Below are 23,454 nucleotides of genomic sequence, written 5' to 3' on the forward strand. Positions count from 1 at the left end.
AGCAAAGCACATGCTTACCTTTAACCACATTCTTATGCCAATCACTATTCAGCAAACCACTTAAGCACACACTTTAATGCATTGCTCAGTGGGGGCTGTAAAACTGCTAGCCTGTGTATGAAGATACTCTCTGTATCACAGATGCAATATTGTCCATAGGATGCCTATGTATCCTTGGAATCCTTATATTCTATAAGCTTGGAATGTACATGCTAAAACAAAAGAACTGTTCAATTCTGTTAAGGAAATATAGTTAATGTTTAAGCTTTTTACTTTTTCAGTGCTTTATGGGCAAGATGGCCTACATGCATCATGCGAAAAAAAATACTGTGGCCGGGGAAGTAAGTGTGTTGTGAACAAGGAGACTAATCAGCCTGAATGCAAATGCCTAGAAGACTGCAAGCCCAGTTATATGCCAGTCTGTGGATCTGATGGCAAATTTTATGAAAATCACTGTGAACTCCACCGAGCCTCATGCTTGCAGAGGAAGAAAATCTACATTATCCACAGCAAGGACTGTTTCTTCAAAGGTAGGATATCATTTATTATATGTGTCCATCTTACCTCAGTTGTGATAAATGACTGTGTGCTACATATTATTTCTAAGAGATTTTTTTTGAGGGTGATTTATTCTGGCACGACACTTTATGAAGCTATTAAATCCCTGAGCATTGTTACCCAGAATGAAATCAGACTGGTAAATAATGAACATCATTGTATACATTGTATGCATTGTAGTCAGTAGGTACTTAACAATTTCAAATGTAATAACACTTTACTATGGAATTTATTTTGTAACGCTTTGAACGGGACAAACACATTAGAAATAATACACTTTGTTACATAAGGGTTGAAGTGGATTTTTTTTGAGGGTGATTTATTCTGGCACGACACTTTATGAAGCTATTAAATCCATGAGCATTGTTACCCAGAATGAAATCAGACTGGTAAATAATGCACATCATTGTATACATTGTATGCATTGTAGTCAGTAGGTACTTAACAATTTCAAATGTAATAACACTTTACTATGGAATTTGTTTTGTAACGCTTTGAACGGGACAAACACATTAGAAATAATACACTTTGTTACATAAGGGTTGAAGTGGAAATCATAAGTGCTCTGTGAGGGGAACAGAAAGTCATAATTTTCTCATATAACTGAATGTGGAAACTTAGTGTCCCACATTATTGGGGTTTTGGCAATGGATTCCACAGTAGGTGAGAATTAGAGGATTTGTGGATGTGCCAGGGATGTTTCAGCAACAATCAAGAAAGAATTGTATTGGTGGTATTTGGCTATACATCCAATTAATTATCTTCCATGCCATTTGGATCACTGCTGTTGTGCCAGCAATGACAAGAAGAAATAGTGGGATGAGATGAGAGGGATGGGGGGAAATAGTGAGTGTATATATGAGAAATAATAGGCTAAAGCTGTCATGACCAAGGCTGAACAAGATGAGAGTAATAATTAGCAGGTCAATTTAACTCATAAATACACCTGCCCAATAAAAAGTGAAGTATGTCCTAAGGCTAAGGCATTCTGGAGTGAGATGCTCCCACAGACAGAGTGACCCTATCAGTTATAATGCACACACCACTATTCACAAATGTTGTCTGTTCTGACAGTGGCAGAAGCAGTGATATCAGTCTTGGAACAGCTGCGTGGCTGAATAAATGCTTGTCCCCTGCAGAAAAATCTGACATAGCCAAAATGCAGGACGTGAACAATTCACTTAAGCAATTAAAATCTGGATTCTACCAGAATTAGTGGCAAGAGCTAAAGTTAACACAAATGGAACTCTCCTCCAGAGACCCCCCACTTAGGATTGTCCTTCATCGTCTTTGTGATTTCTGTTTTTTCTTTCTTCCAAGTTCAATCAGAAGTGACCTTGGTATTGAGCAAATCATGAATGCAGCAGGGAATACATGCAGTGCTCCAGATTCATTGGCGTTCCTTTAGATATCATTGAAGTTTTTGGAAACTGGTTAATTGACAGAGATCAGAGAACCTACCTCTAGATAATTACTGTGAAGAAACAGTTTCTGCAGGATAATTACTGCAAATGGCGTTCAAATGGTCTGTTACATCAAGCTGCGAGTATCCGGGACTTCTAAAAATCAGGACCAGTGTGTCTCAAGTTGGGCATCCAGAAGTTGAGGCACTTGGAACAAGTGGCCACTTCTGACAGTTTTGTTGTATGTCTAATACAAGTTAACCTCTGAATTCAATTGGACCAGTTCAAAAGCAAATTATGTGGATGAAGGACCTGATTCTATTTCATGCTAGTTTTATACCAGCATGACTCCATTGACTTGAAAGCTGTTCCTTTCGATTTACAACAGGGACCGTTCATAATGAGTACCTATACCAACTCTCAGTTTCAGCCCTACCTGGAATGCATGGAATGTATAACTCTCATTAAGAATTATGGGATAGCATAAAAATGGGGGGGAATTGAATTGAGAGAAATTAGGAATTCTAAGAAGATTTTGTAGGCAGACTCCAGTCCTAACGGTGTTGTCCCTGCTTACAACAGCTCTGACATTGGGTCTGTGTATCCAATCAGCTTTGCGTTGCTCTAAACTAATTTTAATGGCGTAGTCTCTTCTGTATTTATTTAGATTTGCTGTACAATCTCTCTTTTGGAAACTGTACTTCTCCACTCATTAACCTGTGAAATTTTCAAGACAGAAACATTGTGAAAACCAGCATGTAGGAAGATAGCTATCTACCAACTAGGAAACTGTTGTCAGAGCGCAACTATAAATGTTCGGTTTAGAATTTGCCTTCCATATCAGGGATTATATCTGGCTTCCCCAGTATCATCATGAGCCATCCAAACTGCATTCCTTGTAAAAGGAGAAAGAAAATTAAGTGGACCAAATTATCTGCTTGTGCAAATTGGCACAACTCCATTCACGTCAGTGGATTGATAACAGTTTACACCAACGAAGAATTAGAGTTGGTGTGAGCAACTAATCTGAGAAAAGAGGGAGAGGTTTAGAGGTATAACTCACACTGCTGCTTAAATATAATGAAGGTCAGATGGCATTATAAAACCCTTTCTACAACTAGTCTACCAAGTTCTCTCTTCTTTTGTTAATTCCTCTGTTACCTTCTATCTGATATGCCTGAAATTTAGGGAGATTATTATATTGGTCATTGCAGCATGATTATCAAAAGGATTAGAATGGGTTTAAAGTAAAGATTTAGCGGCTCTGTAATAACTCATACTGTAGGTACAGATAACTGAACAATATGGGTATTTCTGTTTCATACATTACACCCCCAACCTGCAATCAGTTCTGCATTGTTGGACCCATTATGTCCATGTGGAGCCCCATTGAAGTGAATGAGACTTCACACAGGCACAAAGGATACCCCCACACAGATCCATTTGTAGGATCAAGGGTTTGGACGATAAGCTGTCTGTCGGCTCTCTTTTACTCCCTGTTTCTACAACAGCTTTCACAATAAGGTCTGGCCCTGGTCAGCCTTTAAACGCTACCATAATTAAGTTATAAAGATGTTAAATAAGAGTCTAGTCACAAATAGGAAATATAAATACTCAACTGGCTTATTCATAACTACAGCCAATTCCTTCCAAACATATTTCCATTATTATCAATGGGTCAGATCTTGAAGGGAGCTGTGCTCCATGATTTTTAAAGCATATTTTCTTAGGTAGTGTGCCGCAGGGTCACAAATCAAGTGAGATTGCACTAGCAGAAGCCATGTGATATAACGCAATGTACTGGGAGCAATCACAGATTATTTCCAATATAATGTGACATGCCGTACAGAGCACATACGACTGAATATAAAGTGTAGCTGAAAATTACATTTATCAAATGTAGCTCCGGGTACCAGAAGAAAGAAGAGTGGGGTGTTCCAGATTTCCCAGTGGTAATTAGGTGGTCAAGTATGAGAATAATTCCTTTAGCTTTAGATCACTGGACACTTGATATTCAGAAGTATTTGAATGTCTGCAGAGCTATTCATCACCCCTTGTTTATTCATAAGTGTTTGTACATGATAATAGTAAAGGGTATTTTTTAAAAAAAGTTTGATTCAATGGCAGAAATACGTCTATTTTTGGTATTTCTATGACCCTCCTTACCATAGTATCTGAATGCCTCATAATCTTTAATGTCTTTGTCCTCACAACCCCTCTGTGAGTTAGGGAAGTTTTTAGAGAAGGGAAACTGGGACACAGAGAGACGAAGTGACTAGCTGAGGCCATGTAGGAATTCTGTGGCAGAGCAGGGAATTGTACCCTGCCCTAATCACTGGGCTATCCTTCCATCTTTAATGAGGGAGAAATGGCTGCCATTCCCATCTTGTGTGATGCATTATCATTAAAAGCTAATTAGCCTCAAAATCAATTTATCTTGTCTTACAAGGGACAGAATTATTTTTTTAAATAGTAAGAGTGAAAAGGGAGAGGGTAAAGGCAGATATACAAGAATAAAATACAGGTGGGTCAGTGGAATTAGTTTGTTTTATAAACTTTTTGAATCTGCCTAGGTCTATTTCTATAAATATTGTTGATTCTGTTTCATTTGCAGAAAATAAACCATTAACAAACTACTTTGCGCATACAAATTAATTTTTGAAAGCTTCATTTTTATTGATGTCTTTTTGGAAATACGGGAAACAAGGCAACAGCAACAAGCTGATGTCTCATTTTGCCCTAGAAGAGTAATCGAATGTTTCTACTCATGGAGTTTATGCTGATCCTTATTTAATTAAATATTGTACTGGAATGAATTGATCTATGGCATTTTCCCTCAATAACGTATTAGTGGGAGCCAAAGTAATTAACAAGTTACATACTTTGTCCTTGCGATGAATATCCGTTCCCTGTGCTCTAGTCCCACATACAGCATAGCCAGTTACAAGATTAGAGATACTCAGTTTGGAAAACACAGTATCATAGTGTCTCTTAACTTTCTAAAAAAGAGCAGGTTCAACAAGTGAGCTCGTGATCTATTTCCCAAAGTGTTAAACCCTGGCAAATTCAATTGAAGCCAATGCAGCTGCAAGTGCTCATTGCAGCTTTAAAATTAGGCCTTATACTTCTCCCTCCTCATTAGAAAGTTGTTGGAATTTTTTTTTTCATACTTGCATATAGTCTGCCCTTTTAAAATGATATTTTTGAACCAGTTTTTTAGTCATTCTTAATTTTATATACTGTTAAAGAAAATGAGTTCTTATTTCAGTAATCAGTGTCCTTGCAATGGCTGCATTATATCTAATGATACCGTGTCATGCTTGAATAGTTTTCTGAATAAACCATGAAATTATGTCAGAAAGAAATAGTTTTGTGTTTTGGTTTCAAGAAACCCTTAAACATTTCAGCAATGGAGCAATGTTTAGAGTCACTCTTCAGCGAATAGGAGTTGTGTGAAAAAACTTTCACACCTGGGCAAAAAACAAGACAAGCAAAAAAAAAAAATAGATTTTACAGATATTCGGAAACAAAATTCTCCAGTCAAAACATATAAAGAGCCACTTACCATTAGAGGAAGGATACTCTTATAGTTAACAGGTTTCAGAGTAGCAGCCGTGTTAGTCTGTATCCGCAAAAAGAAAAGGAGTACTTGTGGCACCTTAGAGACTAACCAATTTATTTGAGCCTAAGCTTTCGTGAGCTACAGCTCACTTCATTGGATGCATTCAGTGGAAAATACAGTGGGGAGATTTATATACACAGAGAATATGCCCCACTGTATTTTCCACTGAATGCATCCGATGAAATAAGCTGTAGCTCACGAAAGCTTAGGCTCAAATAAATTTGTTAGTCTCTAAGGTGGCACAAGTCCTCCTTTTCTTCTTATAGTTAAAACACTGGACTGAGAGGCAGAAGACCTGGGTTCTATTCCCATGTAACCTTGGCAAGGGTATCCCTACACAGCAATCGGAGGTGTGACTGCCGCATGTTGTTGACTTCCCCAAGCTAACTTTGTACCAATAGTAAGTGAAGGTGTGGCATGCTCCCATGGCTTCACTGCTGGGCTACCTAGATTAAAATGAGTTTTGGTATGTGTACACAAGAAGCAATCAAACCAGCGATTGCTGTGTAGACGTACCTCATAGCAGGGCAGCTGCAGCATCGTGGGCTAGCCATTCGAGTACATACATGCTCAGGGTCCTGGTTGGGTCTGTATAGCCTATGCTGCTGCCCATTCTGCTGTGGCTTCCCTTGAGCTAGCTAGAGCACAGCTAGCTTGGGTAGGTCACATGTGCTGGAGTCACACCTCCGATTGCAATGCAGTTACATCCCTAATCTCTCTGTGCTTTGGTTTTCCATCTGTAGACCATGAATAATAATGCTTCCATTAATCCATCCTTTATCGGTCTTATCTGTTTGGACTGCAAGATTTTTGGAGCATGGATTGTCTCTTAATGTATGTTTCCACAACACGTAGCACAATAATATTCAGCCTGATCACCTTGATCGATCAGTCCTTCAGCCCTCGCGGAGATTGCGCCGTTCTACGATCACAAGAATATTAATAATAATAAACTGTTAGGCTGATAAACGTATATACTGGAATAATAAATTTAGCTGTTTGCACTGTTCCATCTCAGGGACTGGAGAAGAGAGCCTAAAAGTGCAAAATGGTCTGTTTGAACTAGAGATGAGGTTTATCTCAGTCAGTCTGCAAGGGCTCTCTATTTGTTTTCTATAATCAACATAAGTAGATACTTAAATTATTTGAGTAAGATTACGTTGACAGAGGACTTCTTCAAGGTGCTTTTCCCTGTTGGCTTCTTCAATTAAGATTAAAATCCCCAAGTAGCAGTATCTGAATAACACTATAGATTGAATCCTTATGGTCTTCCAGTTTACCCAATTATCTAAATGTCAGACTTGATGGCCTTTACACATAACTACAGATCAACCACATTTCACTTACTCAAAGTGTCTAAGATAGTGTCTAAGATGTTGGTTTCTTCATTTTTTTAATTTTTATTTTAATTTTTTAAAAAAATTGTCTATGTTCTTGATCTGTGAAGTGCTCAGATGTGCTACTTTTGGAGATAGCAGTGTATAAGGACAGGTTGATTGATTCACAGTACCTCATTGGCATTTTACCCTGTACTATTATAGTTACTAGGAGGCTGAATGCGCAACTGGAATTGAATCTGGACAATGGGAAAATAAAGGATATTTAAAGTCCTAAACTAACTCCGTCTTCATCCGAGCATTTTTTCTTACTACCAGTCTCTGTGACAGCCTGTGTCCTGATTTGGGTCATTCTATTTCTTATGCAAAGCTGTTAGTTTCCTAGGCAGAGATCGCTCTCCTACCTTAGACTTATGCTTTTATTTTTTCACCCCCATCCCCAAAAAAAGGATACCCCACCTCTTTCTAGGGAATAAGGGTTTGATGGCTTTCCACTAAGCTTTCATGGAGAAGAATTAATCATCCCTGGAGGCATTCATGTCAGGAAATCCATGGAAGATGATTTAAGATTCATCCTGGTGAACTCATATTTTGTTCCCCTTTTTCCCAGTATTGGCTCCTCAGTCCCAGTATCACAACATTTATTAGCACCAGCAGACGGCAGTTAGGTTAGTATTAAAGTTGTTTCAGTCCACTGCAGGTGGACCAAATTGTCTGGAAGTAATCTGGTTGATTGGCAAACAGACTTGCTGAATGAGTGGAGAGTGTGGACAACCACTAATTTGTATCAGTAAAAATGTTCAGGATACAACAAAATTTTGTTTTTGTAAGACCTTACCGTAAAGGTATCATGGAATACATTATTTGCAAAATTGGAATTGATCAGCAATTTGACACCCAAGAGATGATCCAGCTGGACAGACATCTACATGAGAACCTGGGATGCTCAAAGATGAGTTCTAGGGAAATACTGGAAGAATAAGGTGGAAACTAGGCACAGGCTAAGGGAGAATTGGAGAAGAGTGATTCTGCTCCCCAACAGGAAGTTGGATCCCCACAAAACTTCATCTGAAAACAGACTCTGGATGACAATTCACCTTCCTGATCTCCACAGGGGCCAGTGGGACTCTGATGCTTTTCTGACTAATAGTACAGTTGTACAAATAGAATAAATGTGCTTGCTTAGAAGGAGCTGTGTGGTAACCTATAACTGTGGGCAATACACTGTTCATAGCCCTTGGAGAGAAAGCAAAGTGCAGGCCCTGGCCTTTTTAGGCAATTTGGCTTGCTGAGGATATCACAGTGTAAGGGAGTGAGCTACACAGCCTTAAAATCCTTGGTCAGGAGTGAGTGAAACATGGGTCTCTGCCCAAGAAAGGTGATGACTGAAAGCCAGAAGTCTAAGGCAGGTATCCTTGGTGAACCATAGAAGGGCAATACAGGCGCAGTTGCCCTGAAACTGGGGCACTAAGTGCTTAGTGATTGTAATTGGGCAACAAAATATACAAGAATGAAATTCCTTTGCCTTTTAGAAAAAATATTCATTATGGACAGTCAAAAATATCCACAAACACAATCACAGTTTTTCCACTTATTTGAAATGCACTTTTGGTCTGTGACTTTTCTATTTAAGTAGATGCACAGACACACTTTGGCAACACAGCAAAATATTGTTTTTAGCACAGGGATTTGCCATCCTTACTTTGTTTTCCCATAGCAAAAGTTCTTTTATTTCCACTTCCATTCATTTTTCTTTTCTTCTTTTTCTTTACACCCACTTATTCTCTTCACTCATTTGTCTCTCACTATTTTTGTGTGTCAAATACTGTGCATACACTATTCCTCTTGCTGTAATTCCTTTCTATTTTCTCCCCTAATTTATGAGTTTCTTCAAACACTTGGTAACAATTTATTTTCCTTGCAATGTACCCACATTAGAAGATTTTTCTTCCATTTAGATTTACTGTATGTTGTTGCCTTTTCATGGGTTTTTTATTTATTTTTTTTTGCAAGATCAGCAGTCTTGAAATGCTCCCCTGTCAGTCAAACCTATGTTACAGAATGAAGAGCTGCATTGACTTTCCCTGCTTCATTCTTCGCATATACTTTTGTCAGATTCTGACATACCCTCTTCATCCTATTATACAAACCTCAGTTTTTCTTGCTGGGATTTGCAGTGACTTTACACCACAGCTTGTCAGATTTAATTTGTACTACTGTATGCATTCAGTGCCACTAGCTTGACAAATTCTTGACCGTTCCATTACAAACGCACTGTACTATGCTGATTTCCTTATCAATATTTTGATTCCGTCCAGTCTATACCACATCTCTAATTTTATTTTATCTGACAGCAATTTAACTGGAAAATTGGAGATGTATGAGCTCATGAACAAACTCTAATATTCTTATTCCAATCCTGTTTTCTCTCTCTCTCCTCCTCCCACTCCCCCCAAAATGTTGGTAATATTTTTTCAATAAGCTAAATAGATTTTGTGCCTTTACGTTAATATATCATTTTATTTTGCAGCAAAGGCCTGGCAGCAATTTGCATCCTCATAAAACTTTTGCCAAATTTTGCGCTTAGATGAAGTCGGTGAGCATATGCATGAGCCTAAGGTCGGAATTTAGCACAAAATCAGTGTGGAATTCCATATAGCCTCTTCAATGGGCATAGAAGATAGTTGCTTCTGGGTTCCCTATTTTCAAAATGATGATACAGACTATTTACCAATATGTGCTCTTTATCCTGGGACTCTGGGCAGGTGAAAGGAAATGGATTTAGTGCCTTTAGATAAGTATGCCTCAGTGCTTTGGAATAATATATTTAATCAGGGATGTTGGTTACAGTAGTTTCAGGGTTAAAATGGGACTGGACCCATTTCTAGAAAATATACTGTTCTACCATGAACAATTCTTTATTGGGAAAGAGTGTGGATAGGATAGATTAATAGGACTTTTCCATCTGCAACCTCTCTGATCTTGATCTCTCTCCATTCTGCAACACTATGAAGGTTTCTTTCTAATTATGAATAGCTCGAGATAATCTTTGTAGGCTGACAGAAATCTTAGTGTTTGAGTGCAGGTAAGCTACAAAGCCTCTGATTAAAAAGCACACACAGGCAGATAACGAATGTGTCTTTCGACTGGCCTTGTATAAGACTGATTCAGCCCCAACTGGTGTTATTTTTACTACTGGATCTTATTTGCTGGCTTCTGTACCTTGCACTCTTAGAAGCAGCTTGTTTTCGGGCTTCAGCATTCTGAAACATTTCTGAGAGGACGGTCATATATTTGGTTGAATTCAATACATATGAACTAGTTCTGTTTAAGAGTTTACAAACTTCCAGAAAATCTATTCGGTTTCACACTATGTAGCTGTCCAGCTGGAAAAATCAGTGTGTGTGATATCCAATGACAGCTGTCCCGCTGACTGTTAGTATCTGCCACTTTAAATTTACAATATTACTTGTTCAGATGCCTCCAGTGGAACTAAAGCATATTGAGAATTGGTGGCAAGCATATGATTAATCCCATTTAGAAAGAGGCTCGGATCTTCACAATGCAGGATTGCCTCATTAATAATGATCTTATCAGTATCCAGGACATCTATCTAAGGGATTTCTAGGATTGTAAAACTAGATAGCTACAATAAATAGTAGTATTTCTATATTTTAGTGTAGTAAAATTACATTTAAAATATTTATTTGCTATCGACAGAGCTGGTATATATATTTATTAATTGTATAAACTACATTAAAGGCATCCACTATTGTACAATGTACAGCTGCTTCTCTCTTCTGCTTTCTCATTTAAATACCAGCAAAGCTAAATAGCTTCTGCTCCCCAACCCTTCAACTGGAACCCCCTCCTAACTTCATCTTTTTGGGATTGATTCTCTAGCTATTCAGGGTGCATACTAGAAGCTTCTAAGGCAGCGTTTCTCAAATGCAGCCACCAGTGGCTTTTCTTGTGGCCACAGCCTCCTGGGCAGTGATGGCAAAGCAGTGGTCCCTCCCACAGGGCCATCACAGGGTTTGGACACTGACCCCCTCTGGAGAGACAAATGCCGGAGAAGCAGGCAGCTAGTGAGTTCCCCACCTTCTTGGGGATGGTAGGGTTGGCTCCAGCCCTGGGATGGTGAGCATCAGGCTCTGGCCACCGGGCTCCTACCCCCAGTTGTGGGGCTCACACCCCCATCGCCCCTGACCTCCCCACTGCCTCCACCAGCCTGTCATGTTACCCCCACTTCCTCCCTACCAACCTCCCCATCCAAGGCTTAATTTGTCCCTGGGCTTGCCAGGACTGAGTAAGTCTGCTGATGTGAAAAGTGATATTTGTAGGTTTGTTAATATCACTTTTCACAGCAGCAGACTTACTAGCTAGAAAGTCTTTTAAAAAAAGCAACCAAAAAAGCAAAAGAAACATCAACAAAAAAGACAAGAACCCACAGAGCATCTTATTTGTGTTTCTATTCTGTGTAGGTTCAGTAAACAACAGAGACAACTACATTATTTTTATTATTGAGTCTGCAAAAAGATTCAATAAACTAGAATGATTTGGACCCATGTATGTGCCTATTTATTTGTTTTTCCTAAAGCTAATTAAATATTTTAGGAAAAATTTATCAGCACGTCCACCACCAAGAGTTGGTAGCCGCACTTTGAGGCCACCCAAAAATTTGTTGTGAGAACCCCTGGCCTAAGGGGTGATCAAGAGCTTGGTTCCCAAGAAATAGAAATCCTTCTTGGACCATATTCTGACTTGGTGTAGCTTCAGCCGAGGCTATTTCCCCGTGGATCCAATACTAGAATTAGTTAATAGACCTTTTCAAGGTGTTGATGAAGAAGATTATTTACTGTAAATCCAGCTGTCTGGCTTCCTCTGTGAAGGCTTTATTCATCCTACAGCAACATGTAGAGCACATAGCTACCCTAGCACAGGGGTAAATAGTAGTGTTGGTGGTGAGACGCAGCTCAGGTGAGTAGAGTGCAGCCAAACCTGAAGGGCATGGGTATGTATGCGATTGCATGCCCTACGTGCGCTCTACTTTCCGAAGCCTTCCCTTCCTGTCTAAATGGCTTTTTTTAGTGGAGTCGTGTCCTGCCACCTCCCTGCTGCTGGAACCCTTCCCCGCTGCAAGGAAAGACTCTGGCATGGAGCACGGGTGTCAGTCATTCCCCGTTGCCTCCCCTCTCCCCTTTCACTGACATATGTCGCTAGACACTGCAGCGTGGACACCGCCTGCTTTTCACGGCTGTGTGCAGTTATATGTATACTACACGCTGCCACCAAGGGTGTGTAATATAGCCTTAAAGTGCTCTGAATAAAATCCTGGCTGCATTGAAGTCAGTGGGAAAAAACACATATAGACATCAGGGGTGTTAGGATTTCATCTTGCACAAAGAAAATATTTCCCTTTTCAGTAGAGAAACCAAAGAAACACTTTGGGTCCCTTCCTTTGGGTCCAAAATACCTGTCCTCTCTTCCCCCTTCCCCGCCGTCCCTTATTAGAAAGGCTATGTTAGGATTCTAGACTTGTCCTTTCATATCAAAGTACCAATATTTTTGCTCTTTATATATTATTTAATTACAGTTATTTTCATGAATTTTCTTTTACGTATTTGTGTTTTTATACCCATTTTTAAATGTTAACAATAAAAAAAAAACAAGGATGAACATATTATGTTTTTCTAGGGAGAGTGCCCTTTGACACCTCTTGTAGATTAATCCCACACATCCCCACTTTATACAGAAACTCAAACAGATGGTTTTCAGTTTTTAAAAGTCCTTGACTAAACCCCCAGTGCACATCATTTTATCAAAAAGAAAAGGAGTACTTGTGGCACCTTAGAGACTAACCAATTTATTTGAGCATAAGCTTTCGTGAGCTACAGCTCACTTCATTGGATGCATGCAGTGGATGAAATGAGCTGTAGCTCACGAAAGCTTATGCTCAAATAAATTGGTTAGTCTCTAAGGTGCCACAAGTCCTCCTTTTCTTTTTGCGGATACAGACTAACACAGCTGCTACTCTGAAACCTGTCATTTTATCAGTTCACAAAGGAGGACAAGTTGTCTCCATTTAAAAAAAAATGCAAACTCAAATTTCTCTTGCCCATTTTTTTCTGTAAGCAACATAATTTGACTTCTGTAACATTCTCAGTATTTAAATAATAAATACTTCCTCAATTCTTCCACTCTTATTCATGTCAAGCAGGCCCTTATCACGTAAATCAGTAGGACTATTTACATAGTAAGATATTACTTGACTTGCGTAAGAATCAGGCCCTGCATGTTTAAAGTTAAAAGTAGTAACAATCCCCAATAGAATAGAAAATATGAACCTAGCGAAGAAAATCAAAAGAAACAACACGGATGAAGTCCCAACAGAGAGCAACAGCATATGCCAATTGGACTAACAAAGATGAATCATAAAAGAACAAAAGCATCTGATTAGAGTCTAATGCACATTATCACTACTGAAACCTTTGTCTGGGAACATTACATCCTATAATGGCAACCCCACTGGTGAAAAAGGGACTGGAATCAAAGGACTTCATCAGATATAGTATAGGCGGACAGTGGATAAAAGAAGGAAAAGTATGCAATTACATTGGAAAAACAAAAGGAGTACTTGTGGCACCTTAGAGACTAACAAACAGCCAATGAAGACTCCAAGTGAACCTCTTTCCTCCCTTCCCCTCCTCCTAAAAGGATAATTGTTAATGAAGCAAATATTTGATATAATTTACAGGCTGATAGGATATCTCTATCTCTTTGATAGAGAATTATGTTAATAGACACCCCTGGAAGTTAAACTATTCAAGCTAATTGTAAAAACATCTCTTCAGTGGAACCCGCTAGAGGTGTGGTGTCTGTATGCTGTTCATCACTAAGAAATCCAAATGTATGTTGCAGTGTACTGGCATCCAGCCAGCCACAGACTAATCTTGTGTGTGATGACAGATTTCAGATATGGTCAGTAAAGCCGTAATGGAAAATAAAAAAAATGTACCACGGATGAAATGGTGGGGAAAAAAAGTGATTTTAGGTAAATGGTCCCCATCCTTGTGCTTTTAAAACTCCAACAAAAGGCAGTGGTGTTTTGGGAGTGCAGGAGTGGGTGAATTATGTGAGCTGTTCTACCAAGTTGCATGAAGTTTGCTTTTAAATGGGGGGTAAGTCATTCATGAGCAGGATCCTTGATACACGTCTGTGGATCTAACTCATGGACTCCTTTCTATTTCAGCTGTTTCATCTCATCTTATATAAGTACCTATCTGTGAATCCTTGTCAGTCTTGATTTTAGAGGGCCTGTGACCATAATATCCATAAAGACAACAAGAGTGGAAGTTTACAGCACCCTGCAGTATATGCATAACACCTGGCAGAATTGATCCTAGTGTTATCACATTGTGCATCAGCCAGTGGACAAAATAATTAAGGGATGTCCCTGCAGCACTGCCAACAGTTAAAGGAAGAAAACCTCAGGATTTTTCATTCTGAGTCCGTTCCCTCCTATAATTTAAAGCAGATTGGCTGAACTGGGGTCATATAAGCCCACCATTTATGAAATATGCAATCTGTCAACCTTGCTTCTGAGCAAACTAGACATTAAACTCAGTTTGGCAGTTCACTAGTACGTATGAACATAAGGGAGGGTATCATTGCTGTTTATATAGTTACTGAAACACACAACAGAGCCATTTGCATCTGAAAAGAAAAGTTCACTCTAAATTTTTATGACATGGTAGGAGATTGAGAAAGTGTGAGATGGCCGCAGCTGGAGCAGCAGCTCAGTGATCGTTTAGGGTAGAGATACATAATGCAGTTAATTATTCTTTAGGGTAGCATAAACTCATCCCACTCAAACACCACCATTGGAACATCTGAAATGCATTCCTTTCACTTAAGCTGAGAGGGGAGAATGAAGCTTATTTTGATGCCTAGCATTAACACTTGAGATGAGAAATGAAATGAAAGCTGAGGGAGGTGGGAAATAAAAGCAAAAGGTGTGGGGAAATAGGTGGGAAATTAAAAGGAAAGGATGTGGGAAAAGGTGCCAGGATGTGGCTCACACTTACTAGCTGGTGTTCCTATAAAAACATTTGTACTGCTCACTAGTGCACTTGTTATCTGACGGGGTGCTAGTCTTTCATTTTCGTACCTGGCTAATATTAGCCACAATACACACAGAAAATTAACTTCTAGCTTCTCCATACAGTAGAAAAATGGAAACAGAGCAGTGCATAAAAGGTCCGATCTTGGGAAGTACAGAGAACTTCCTGGAAAGTGCTGAGTGTCCTCAATGCCATAGAGAGTGCAGTCTTTCTATCCAATCAGTCTCTTATTCTTCCGCAGAGTTTGTCATGGGTGCAATTAGTATCCTATTATGATAAGGTTTTTAGGGTTCCTCCCACCCCACCCCCATATGGGGTGCTGATTTTGAAGTATTGCAGCCTTTGGGAAATGGACTGAGGCCACTCATTGAATGTAAGCCACCAAACAACCATCAGATAATAACAACAACTGACTGCAAACTGAGGTCTTGCATGCCAATTTCTAACCAGACAGGGTGGGGGAGGTAATATCTTTTATTGGACCAACTTCTGTTGGTGAGAGAGACCAGCTTTCCAGCTTAGGACATTAAAGTGCTGCCCCAGCGCTCTAAAAACCCACCTCCTCGAGCTGCATAGCTACCAGCGCTGGGGGCGCGGCTCCCAGCACTAGTGCACTGTCTATACTGGCATGGTACAGCACTGAAACTTGCAGCACTCAGGGGTGTGGTTTTTTGCAGCGCTGTTAAGTGCCAATGTAGACAAGCCCTGGTATTGAGCTCTTCTTCAGATTTGGGAAACAGCTAAATACAAAGTGGAACAGATTGGTTAGCGTAAGTAGTTAACGCACATTTCAAGGGACCATTCAAGGTGAAGTGGCCAGTTAACACCCCTCCAGTCATAGAGTAGGAAAGGGAAGGGAGATAGCTGGGCGGTGTGTGTGGGTGTTAATGAGTCGTAAATTGTTGCAAAGATCCATAAATCCACTGTCTCTGTTCAGTTCGTGATTTTTAGTGTCTAGCAAAGTTATGAATTTAAGCTCCCAGCCTCGTCTTTTGAAAGTGGTGTGCAGGTTTCCTTAGAGGATGGGGACTGAATGTATTGAAATATGTCTTAACTACTTATATTCTGTTCCACTTTGTATTTCGCTGTGACATTAAGTACGTTTCCCAGACCTGAAGAAGAGCTCTGTGTAAGCTTGAAAGTCTCTCTCACCAACAGAAGTTTGTCTAATAAAAGATATTACCTCACCCATCTTGCTTCTCTAATATTCTGGAACCGACGTGGCTACAGCAACAATGCATACAATTTCTAACTGGGTAGACAAGACAAAAAAAAGCCCATTCTTGCATTCATCTGGTAGTGCTGGAGAAAGGAAACTGTGGTTGGATTATTCTAAAGGAATAGACAATTTCAAGAATTCCCTTAAGTGTCTGACCCTACTGTAGTAACAGAGTTAGTTGGTCAACACTGCTCACCTACTGTATGACATAGTCATAGAATATCAGGGTTGGAAGGGACCTCAGGAGGTCATCTAGTCCAATCCCCTGCTCAAAGCAGGACCAATCCCCAATTTTTGCCCCAGATCCCTAAATGGCCCCCTCAAGGATTGAACTCACAACCCTGGGTTTAGCAGGCCAATGCTCAAACCACTGAGCTTTGGATATATCCCACAGTGGCATTTTCTTGCCTCGTGCGAATGGATTCTTGTTATTTTCCTGCCTAAAGGGAATGTTTGTGACTAAGGTATAAACAAGGATTTCTTAGGGGGTACTGTAAGTTCGGGGTACTGTTGATACTACTTCGCAAAAAGAAAAGGAGTACTTGTGGCACCTTAGAGACTAACCAATTTATTTGAGCATAAGCTTTCGTGAGCTGCAGCTCACTTCATCGGATGCATACTGTGGAAACTGCAGAAGACATTATATACACAGAGACCATGAAACAATACCTCCTCCCACCCCACTCTCCTGCTGGTAATAGCTTATCTAAAGTGATCACTCTCCTTACAATGTGTATGATAATCAAGTTGGGCCATTTCCAGCACAAATCCAGGTTTTCTCACCCTCCGCCCCCCCCACACAAATTCACTCTCCTGCTGGTAATAGCCCATCCAAAGTGACCACTCTCTTTACAATGTGTATGATAATCAAGGTGGGCCATTTCCAGCACAAATCCAGGTTTTCTCACCCCCCCCCTCCTTTTTTTTCCGAAACCACACACACAAACTCACTCTCCTGCTGGTAATAGTTCATCCAAAGTGACCACTCTCCCTACAATGTGCATGATAATCAAGGTGGGCCATTTCCAGCAGAAATCCAGGTTTTCTCACCGCCCCCCCCCACACACACACAAACTCACTCTCCTGCTGGTAATAGCTCATCCAAACTGACCACTCTCCTTACAATGTGTATGATAATCAAGATGGGCCATTTCCAGCATAAATCCAAGTTTAACCAGAACGTCTGCGAGGGGGGGGGGGTAGGAAAAAACAAGGGGAAATAGGCTACCTTGCATAATGACTTAGCCACTCCCAGTCTCTATTTAAGCCTAAATTTATAGTATCCAATTTGCAAATGAATTCCAATTCATCAGTTTCTCGCTGGAGTCTGGATTTGAAGTTTTTTTGTTTTAAGATAGCGTCCTTCATGTCTGTAATTGCGTGACCAGAGAGATTGAAGTGTTCTCCGACTGGTTTATGAATGTTATAATTCTTGACATCTGATTTGTGAATACAGACTAACACGGCTGTTACTCTGAAACCTGTTGGTACTACTTATTTTTGGAGGCCAGAGTACACGCTCTTTTTGATAGTTATGAACATTCATTGACATAGGCAAATGAATAGGCTGTCTGGACCTCAGCTGAATCCTTTAAAAAAATGTAACATTTTTTGCTCCCAGTCCTTAATTATCTTTAGAATGTTGGCATTTTTCAGATCATCAGTAAAATAAAATATTTTAGAAAGGCATATACAGGGTTTATTATTGCAAAGTTAGTTCTTGATGACAACTAACACTCAATAGCTATTTCCTAGTCTCTGTACAGGGAAGGCTGCATATGATGCTGTGTATCAGAAAGGTGACCATTTATATCACTGTTGTTACCACAATCACACACATTCCATAAGTTTTGTACAAAGTATGTCATATACGGGATCAACAGAAAAGTTATGAATGGCTAAGTATGATTATCCTGTTTATATACATGTATCATCTTTGTACCTGAAGTTATGAATATTAGCTATGTACTTGTATCTTACACATATGTTGTAGTCCTGGGTGACAACCCCCAGGCAGATTTACATCAGGGTTAGACAGCTATGTATTGATGGCACATTAAGGGCACTCAACTCTCACAATGGGCCATTGAAGAACTGCATCCCGCCCAGTAGGTCTTCCTGCCCGGATGCCTCATACAGTAAGGACAAGGAGCCAATGGCCACCCCCCTGTGAGTCAGCAAAGCATGTAAGGACATGTGATAGGCTCATGTGACCGGAGACTCCATCTTGGGCCAGTAGCTTTCCATACACACAGGTTTCAGAGTAGCAGCCCTGTTCGTCTGTATCTGTAAAAAGAAAAGGAGTACTTGTGGCACCTTAGAGACTAACAAATTTATTAGAGCATAGAAAGCTTTTGGTCTAATAAATTTGTTAGTCTCTAAGGTGCCACAAGTACTCCTTTTCTTTTTCCATACACAGGCGCTGTGGGCTTTCTTTGGGACAGTAAATTGCCATGTACGTGACCAAGAATATAGAAGATACCTGAGACATCTCCATTTTGCTTCTTTCGTGCTCTAATTCTTTGGACTGTGAATTTATAACTAAAAGGAGTATATTGACCTATGTAATGAGGACCTTCCAATCTTTTGAAAGCTATCAGAGAGACTTTTGCAAGCCAGCATCTATTCTGTCACTGCTACAAACCTGATATAAAGACTTTGCAATAATTTGTATATATATGATATTAACCATTTTAACTCTATTCTTTTCTTTTATGAATAAATCTTTAGTTCATTTACTAAGGATTGGCTGACAGTGAGATATTTGGGTAAGATTTGAGATACATATTGACCATATAAGTGGCTGATCCTTTGGGATTAGAAGAACCTCACGTATAGTGAATCAGGTTATTGACGGGTACTGTGGAAGCTCTTTTGTTACTGGTTTAGTGAATCTAATTATAAAATAAAACACCAGCATTTTGAGGATTGACTGCCCTATTTCTTGCAGTCTGCCCTGAGTGTGGCATTCTCAGTGTGGTCCATCTTAGGCACCCGGTCACACTTCAGTATCTCAGAAACTACAGAATAGTCACTGTTAGTAGATGCTGACTCTTTAATGATGACCACCATCTAAATTCTATTTGTGTGTGTGAATTTGTGTGAGTCAGTTTTCACTGTTTGTGTTGCAGTTTCTCCATGTGTAAAATGGGGTTAATGCTATTTACCGATAGTACTTGAATTGTGAGGCTTAATTCAATGTTTTTACAGTAAAATTAGAGATCATTAGATAGGAGACACTGAAGAAAACTGTTGTTTTTTCATTCTGGCATGACTTAATGCACAAATGATTTTATTAAAATGTTTCAAAACAGTTCACATCTGGATTGAGAATAAACTTCAGAAATGCCAACCAGAAGGAAAATTACAAAGGTGTGATAATGGGTTTAGAGTGAAATTATTCTTTCAACCTTATTGGCCTGTGATTGTGATGTCATTTCTTCTGGAAAAGGAATGAGGAAATCTAGAACTCAAATTCCTCAAGAATGCATGAAGCTAAATGATGTCTTTAAATGTTGCCACAATACATTGCTCATGATGTGTTCAATAGAGTTGGGTCTAGCTACAAAATTCAGGATTGGGGTTTGAATTTTCCTAATGCTCAAGTGTGTTTAGATCAAAGATTTTGCCATTATGCAGTGGTCAGTCACAATATTAGGATTAGAATCTGGATCCAGATCTCCCCCAAATCAAAGATATGTGGACTGAGGGTTGATTTGGGTTCATCTTCAATATTTAAACAATATCTACAGTAACTACCTGTTTTCTCTTATGGGACCTACTATAAAAACAACTTACAAACATGTTATTAATTTTTAACAAAGCAGTTGCAAGTGAGTTTTAAATTATTCATATGACCAAAACCCATAAATCAATTAATGATACTGAACATTTATTGCCAGTAAAATTTATTGCCAGTGACAAAGGTACAATACCAACATAACAAGCTTTCAAAACCTGCTGGGTCATTGTCTCCGTTCATTAGAGGTAGTGGAGGATAACTGCTGTTGACTTTTGTATGCAAGTGCTTTTCAAAAGATGCATTCCAAAGTAAATAATCATATTCATTGTATGCAAAACCTGATGTTAATCTAGATGTACAGTAGTAGTAATAAGCAGCAGTTCCTGACAAGGGCCGCTTTTCCATAGAACTACTGTCCCTCAGAGCACAATTACAGTGAAAGGCCGACCTTGTCATAGTGATATGAATTTCAATTTCCCCAGTGGAACCACATTTTAGTCTATAAAACTCTGCATTTGTAATTCAGATTTATGAAAGCCACCTGAGAAAGCATGAAAAGAGCCCATCTATAGAAGCAGAGGAATCATTGTTTGAAACATGTCCAAAATTTGTCACATTCATAAATGTCACTAGCAGTACAACATCGGACTTTCATTCTCACCAGTTGTGTTAATCCCATTGCAGATGTTCATTGAAAGCAGTTTAGTGGCATTCAAGTTTACTGCAATTTTCCCGATTTTATTATTTCACGCAAATTGACACACAAGCATGAATTCCTACATCATGTCAGATCACAACAGTTCATCTAGCCTGTTGCCCAACCTTTGGCAGGTGCAATGCTACCTAATACTTCAGAAGAAGGCAAAAAACCTCCCATAGTGAAACTGGCCTATTTGTCCAGTACTCTTATAAGTGCTAGTAGAATAAATTCCTTTCTGTCCTCTGAAGACAGTCGGAGAAGTCTCTCAATTACACGGAAGAGATGTGCTAAGAAAAAAGTTATTCGACTAGAGCTCCACATTTACTAACTGATATGCAGCTGTTCTCTCTCCTATTTTCCAATAGGGAATAATACCAAAATTTGCTCACATCTTTTTGTTTCTTACTCCATTTGGAGCCCATTCTCAAGACATCTTGGCCAGGGTAATTGATTTTAGTTGTATCTGTTTCCAATTCCCAATCCTATGTACCCAACCCAGTGCTTGCTTACACATGAATGATTAAGAAACCACAGTGATTTACCAACATCCAAATATCCATGCTCAGGGATGATGGGAACTGAGTGTCCAAAAGCAGATGAGGAAATGCCCAAAGGGATATATTATTTAAAGTCAAAGCTATAATATCTCTGTGTATCTACTTAATGAGATTCTTCTATACAGGTAGAAAAGCGAAGATAGCATTCCTGGCAGTAAAGGGAAATTATTACAATAAAAAAGAATATATTCATACTGACATAATGATCTTAAATAACTGAGCTGTAAAACATAATGGGCCCAAACTATGGTGTGGAATTTATTAAAAAAAAATTAAAAATGTTAACTTTACTGCATTTGCTAGTGGGCTGAGTGATTAAATCAGGGTCCCGGATGCTCTCCATCATTCCTCAAAGTCTCATTCTTTGTTAGGTAACTTTATAAATTGCTTCTTCATATCTAGTTCATTTTTTGCTATGCTTTGCTTTGTATATGAAAACAGAGTTTATAGATTTCATTCTCATGTTTTGAATATGCAGATAAATCTAAATCTCCCTTTTGAAAATCATGCTGGCTGAGAGAATGCCACCTAGTTAAAGAGTGACTTTCCTAGTAGGCAGTTTGAGATAGGAAATCCGCTGTGGGGCAGTAACAAGGTGTCTTGCCCTATAGGCTGGAGAAGCCTGGGTCCACACACTGACTCTAACTAAAGAATGAGCCCTAACCATAGGGGCCGACTCCATGGGTGCTCCAGGGCTGGAGTACCCACAGAAAAAAACTACCAGCAGCCAAGCTCCCACTCCAGCGCCTCCTGCCTGCTGGTGGCCCTGCCAATCAACTCCTCCCCCTCCCTCCCAGTGCTTCCTGCCCTCCATGGATCAGCTGTTCCGTGGCCTACAGGAGGCACTGGGAGAGAGGGGGAGGAGCAGGGATGTGGTGTGATTGGGGGAGGGGCAGAAAGAGGCAGGGAAGAGGAGGGTGGGGCATTGGGGGAAGGGGTGGAGTGGGGGTGGGGCCAGGGCGGGAGGAGGTGGGGCGGGGTTGGGGGCTTGGGAAAAGGGGTGGAGTGGGGGCAGGGCCTGGGGGTGAGTGGGGGTTAAGTCCCCCTGGCCCTACCGGAGAAGGATCAGGTGTTATTTCCCTATCATGAGCAGCTGGAAGCTGCAGTTAAAGGGGGACACAGAGACTGCTAGGAGTGAGCAGGCTCCGGTAGACCCCCCGGATTTGGGACTAAGATTCCCACCAGAAAGGGCTGGGAGTAGCCTGAGACTCTGAGCAAGCAGGTGAACAAGTATAAAAATCTCTCCAGGCAGGGAGGCCTGAGAGGGACCCAGAACAAGTAGTGAAAAAACTGCAGAGCTCTGCAGGCAAAGACGCCCAGGAGTAGAAAGAGAAACATTTGTTTGTTGGACTTTAATTTAAGACTTTGAGTTTTATTTTGAGTTTACTTTCTGTGAATAAACCCAGACCCCAAGATAGGGTGGCCACTCATGCATTCCCCGGAATACCGGACATTCCAGTACTTGCAGCAACCCTGTGGTTCTGCCCCTGCTGGAGTGATCCCACCCCGGCCAGCATGACCTCCCATGCCTGGTATGTGCAAGGTCACACTACACGGGGGGTGCCATTTCTAAGAGTACTCTGCTCTGCCCCCACCAGTGTGACCTTGAGTGTGAGGTCACCAGTGGGGGCAGAGCAGTGCACTCTTGAAAACGATGTCCCCCATCCAATACCAGACAAACCATGTCCACTTTTGTCTGAATACTGGATAGGGCAGAAAGAAAAGGAGGACTTGTGGCACCTTAGAGACTAACACATTTATTTGAGCATAAGCTTTCGTGAGCTACAGCTCACTTCATCGGATGCATTTGTTCGTCTCTAAGGTGCCACAAGTACTCCTTTTCTTTTTGCGAATACAGAGTAACACGGCTGCTACTCTGAAACCTGGATAGGGGAGAAACTCCAGAAAAGCAGGATTGTCTGGTTTAATACCCTAAACGGGGGTATTTTGACCACAAAAAAGTGGATAGTGTCTGTATAAGGGAGGGAGAAAGAGTCAGGGTGCTGCAGAGTGACCTCTGGCCAGAAGAGGATGCTCAGGAGGCAACTGCCCTGTTTTACTGGAGCATTTTGCTGTCAGCAGGATCGGATTGATTCCCAAGCGGTCATGTGCCAGCCGTCCCACATAGATTGCTGTAACTTCTTCATTCCTGTCAGAGTGTACATGTGCCTGGGCAGCAGAACAAGATCTGCT

The 23,454-nt window shown here is 40.3% G+C and overlaps 1 protein-coding gene across 1 annotated transcript in view; it reads left to right on the top strand.

Annotated features, from left to right (window-relative positions):
• FSTL4 (follistatin like 4) overlaps positions 1-23,454 on the top strand; it is a 490,942-nt gene that overhangs the window by 156,460 nt on the left and 311,028 nt on the right. The window contains exon 5 of the mRNA XM_084635901.1: positions 282-530. Coding sequence (XP_084492027.1) covers positions 282-530 — 249 coding nt within the window. The remainder of the gene's footprint in view (positions 1-281; positions 531-23,454) is intronic.

This window comes from Lepidochelys olivacea (assembly GCF_965140295.1).
Source record: "Lepidochelys olivacea isolate rLepOli2 genome assembly, chromosome: 8".
NCBI lineage: Eukaryota > Metazoa > Chordata > Testudines > Cheloniidae > Lepidochelys > Lepidochelys olivacea.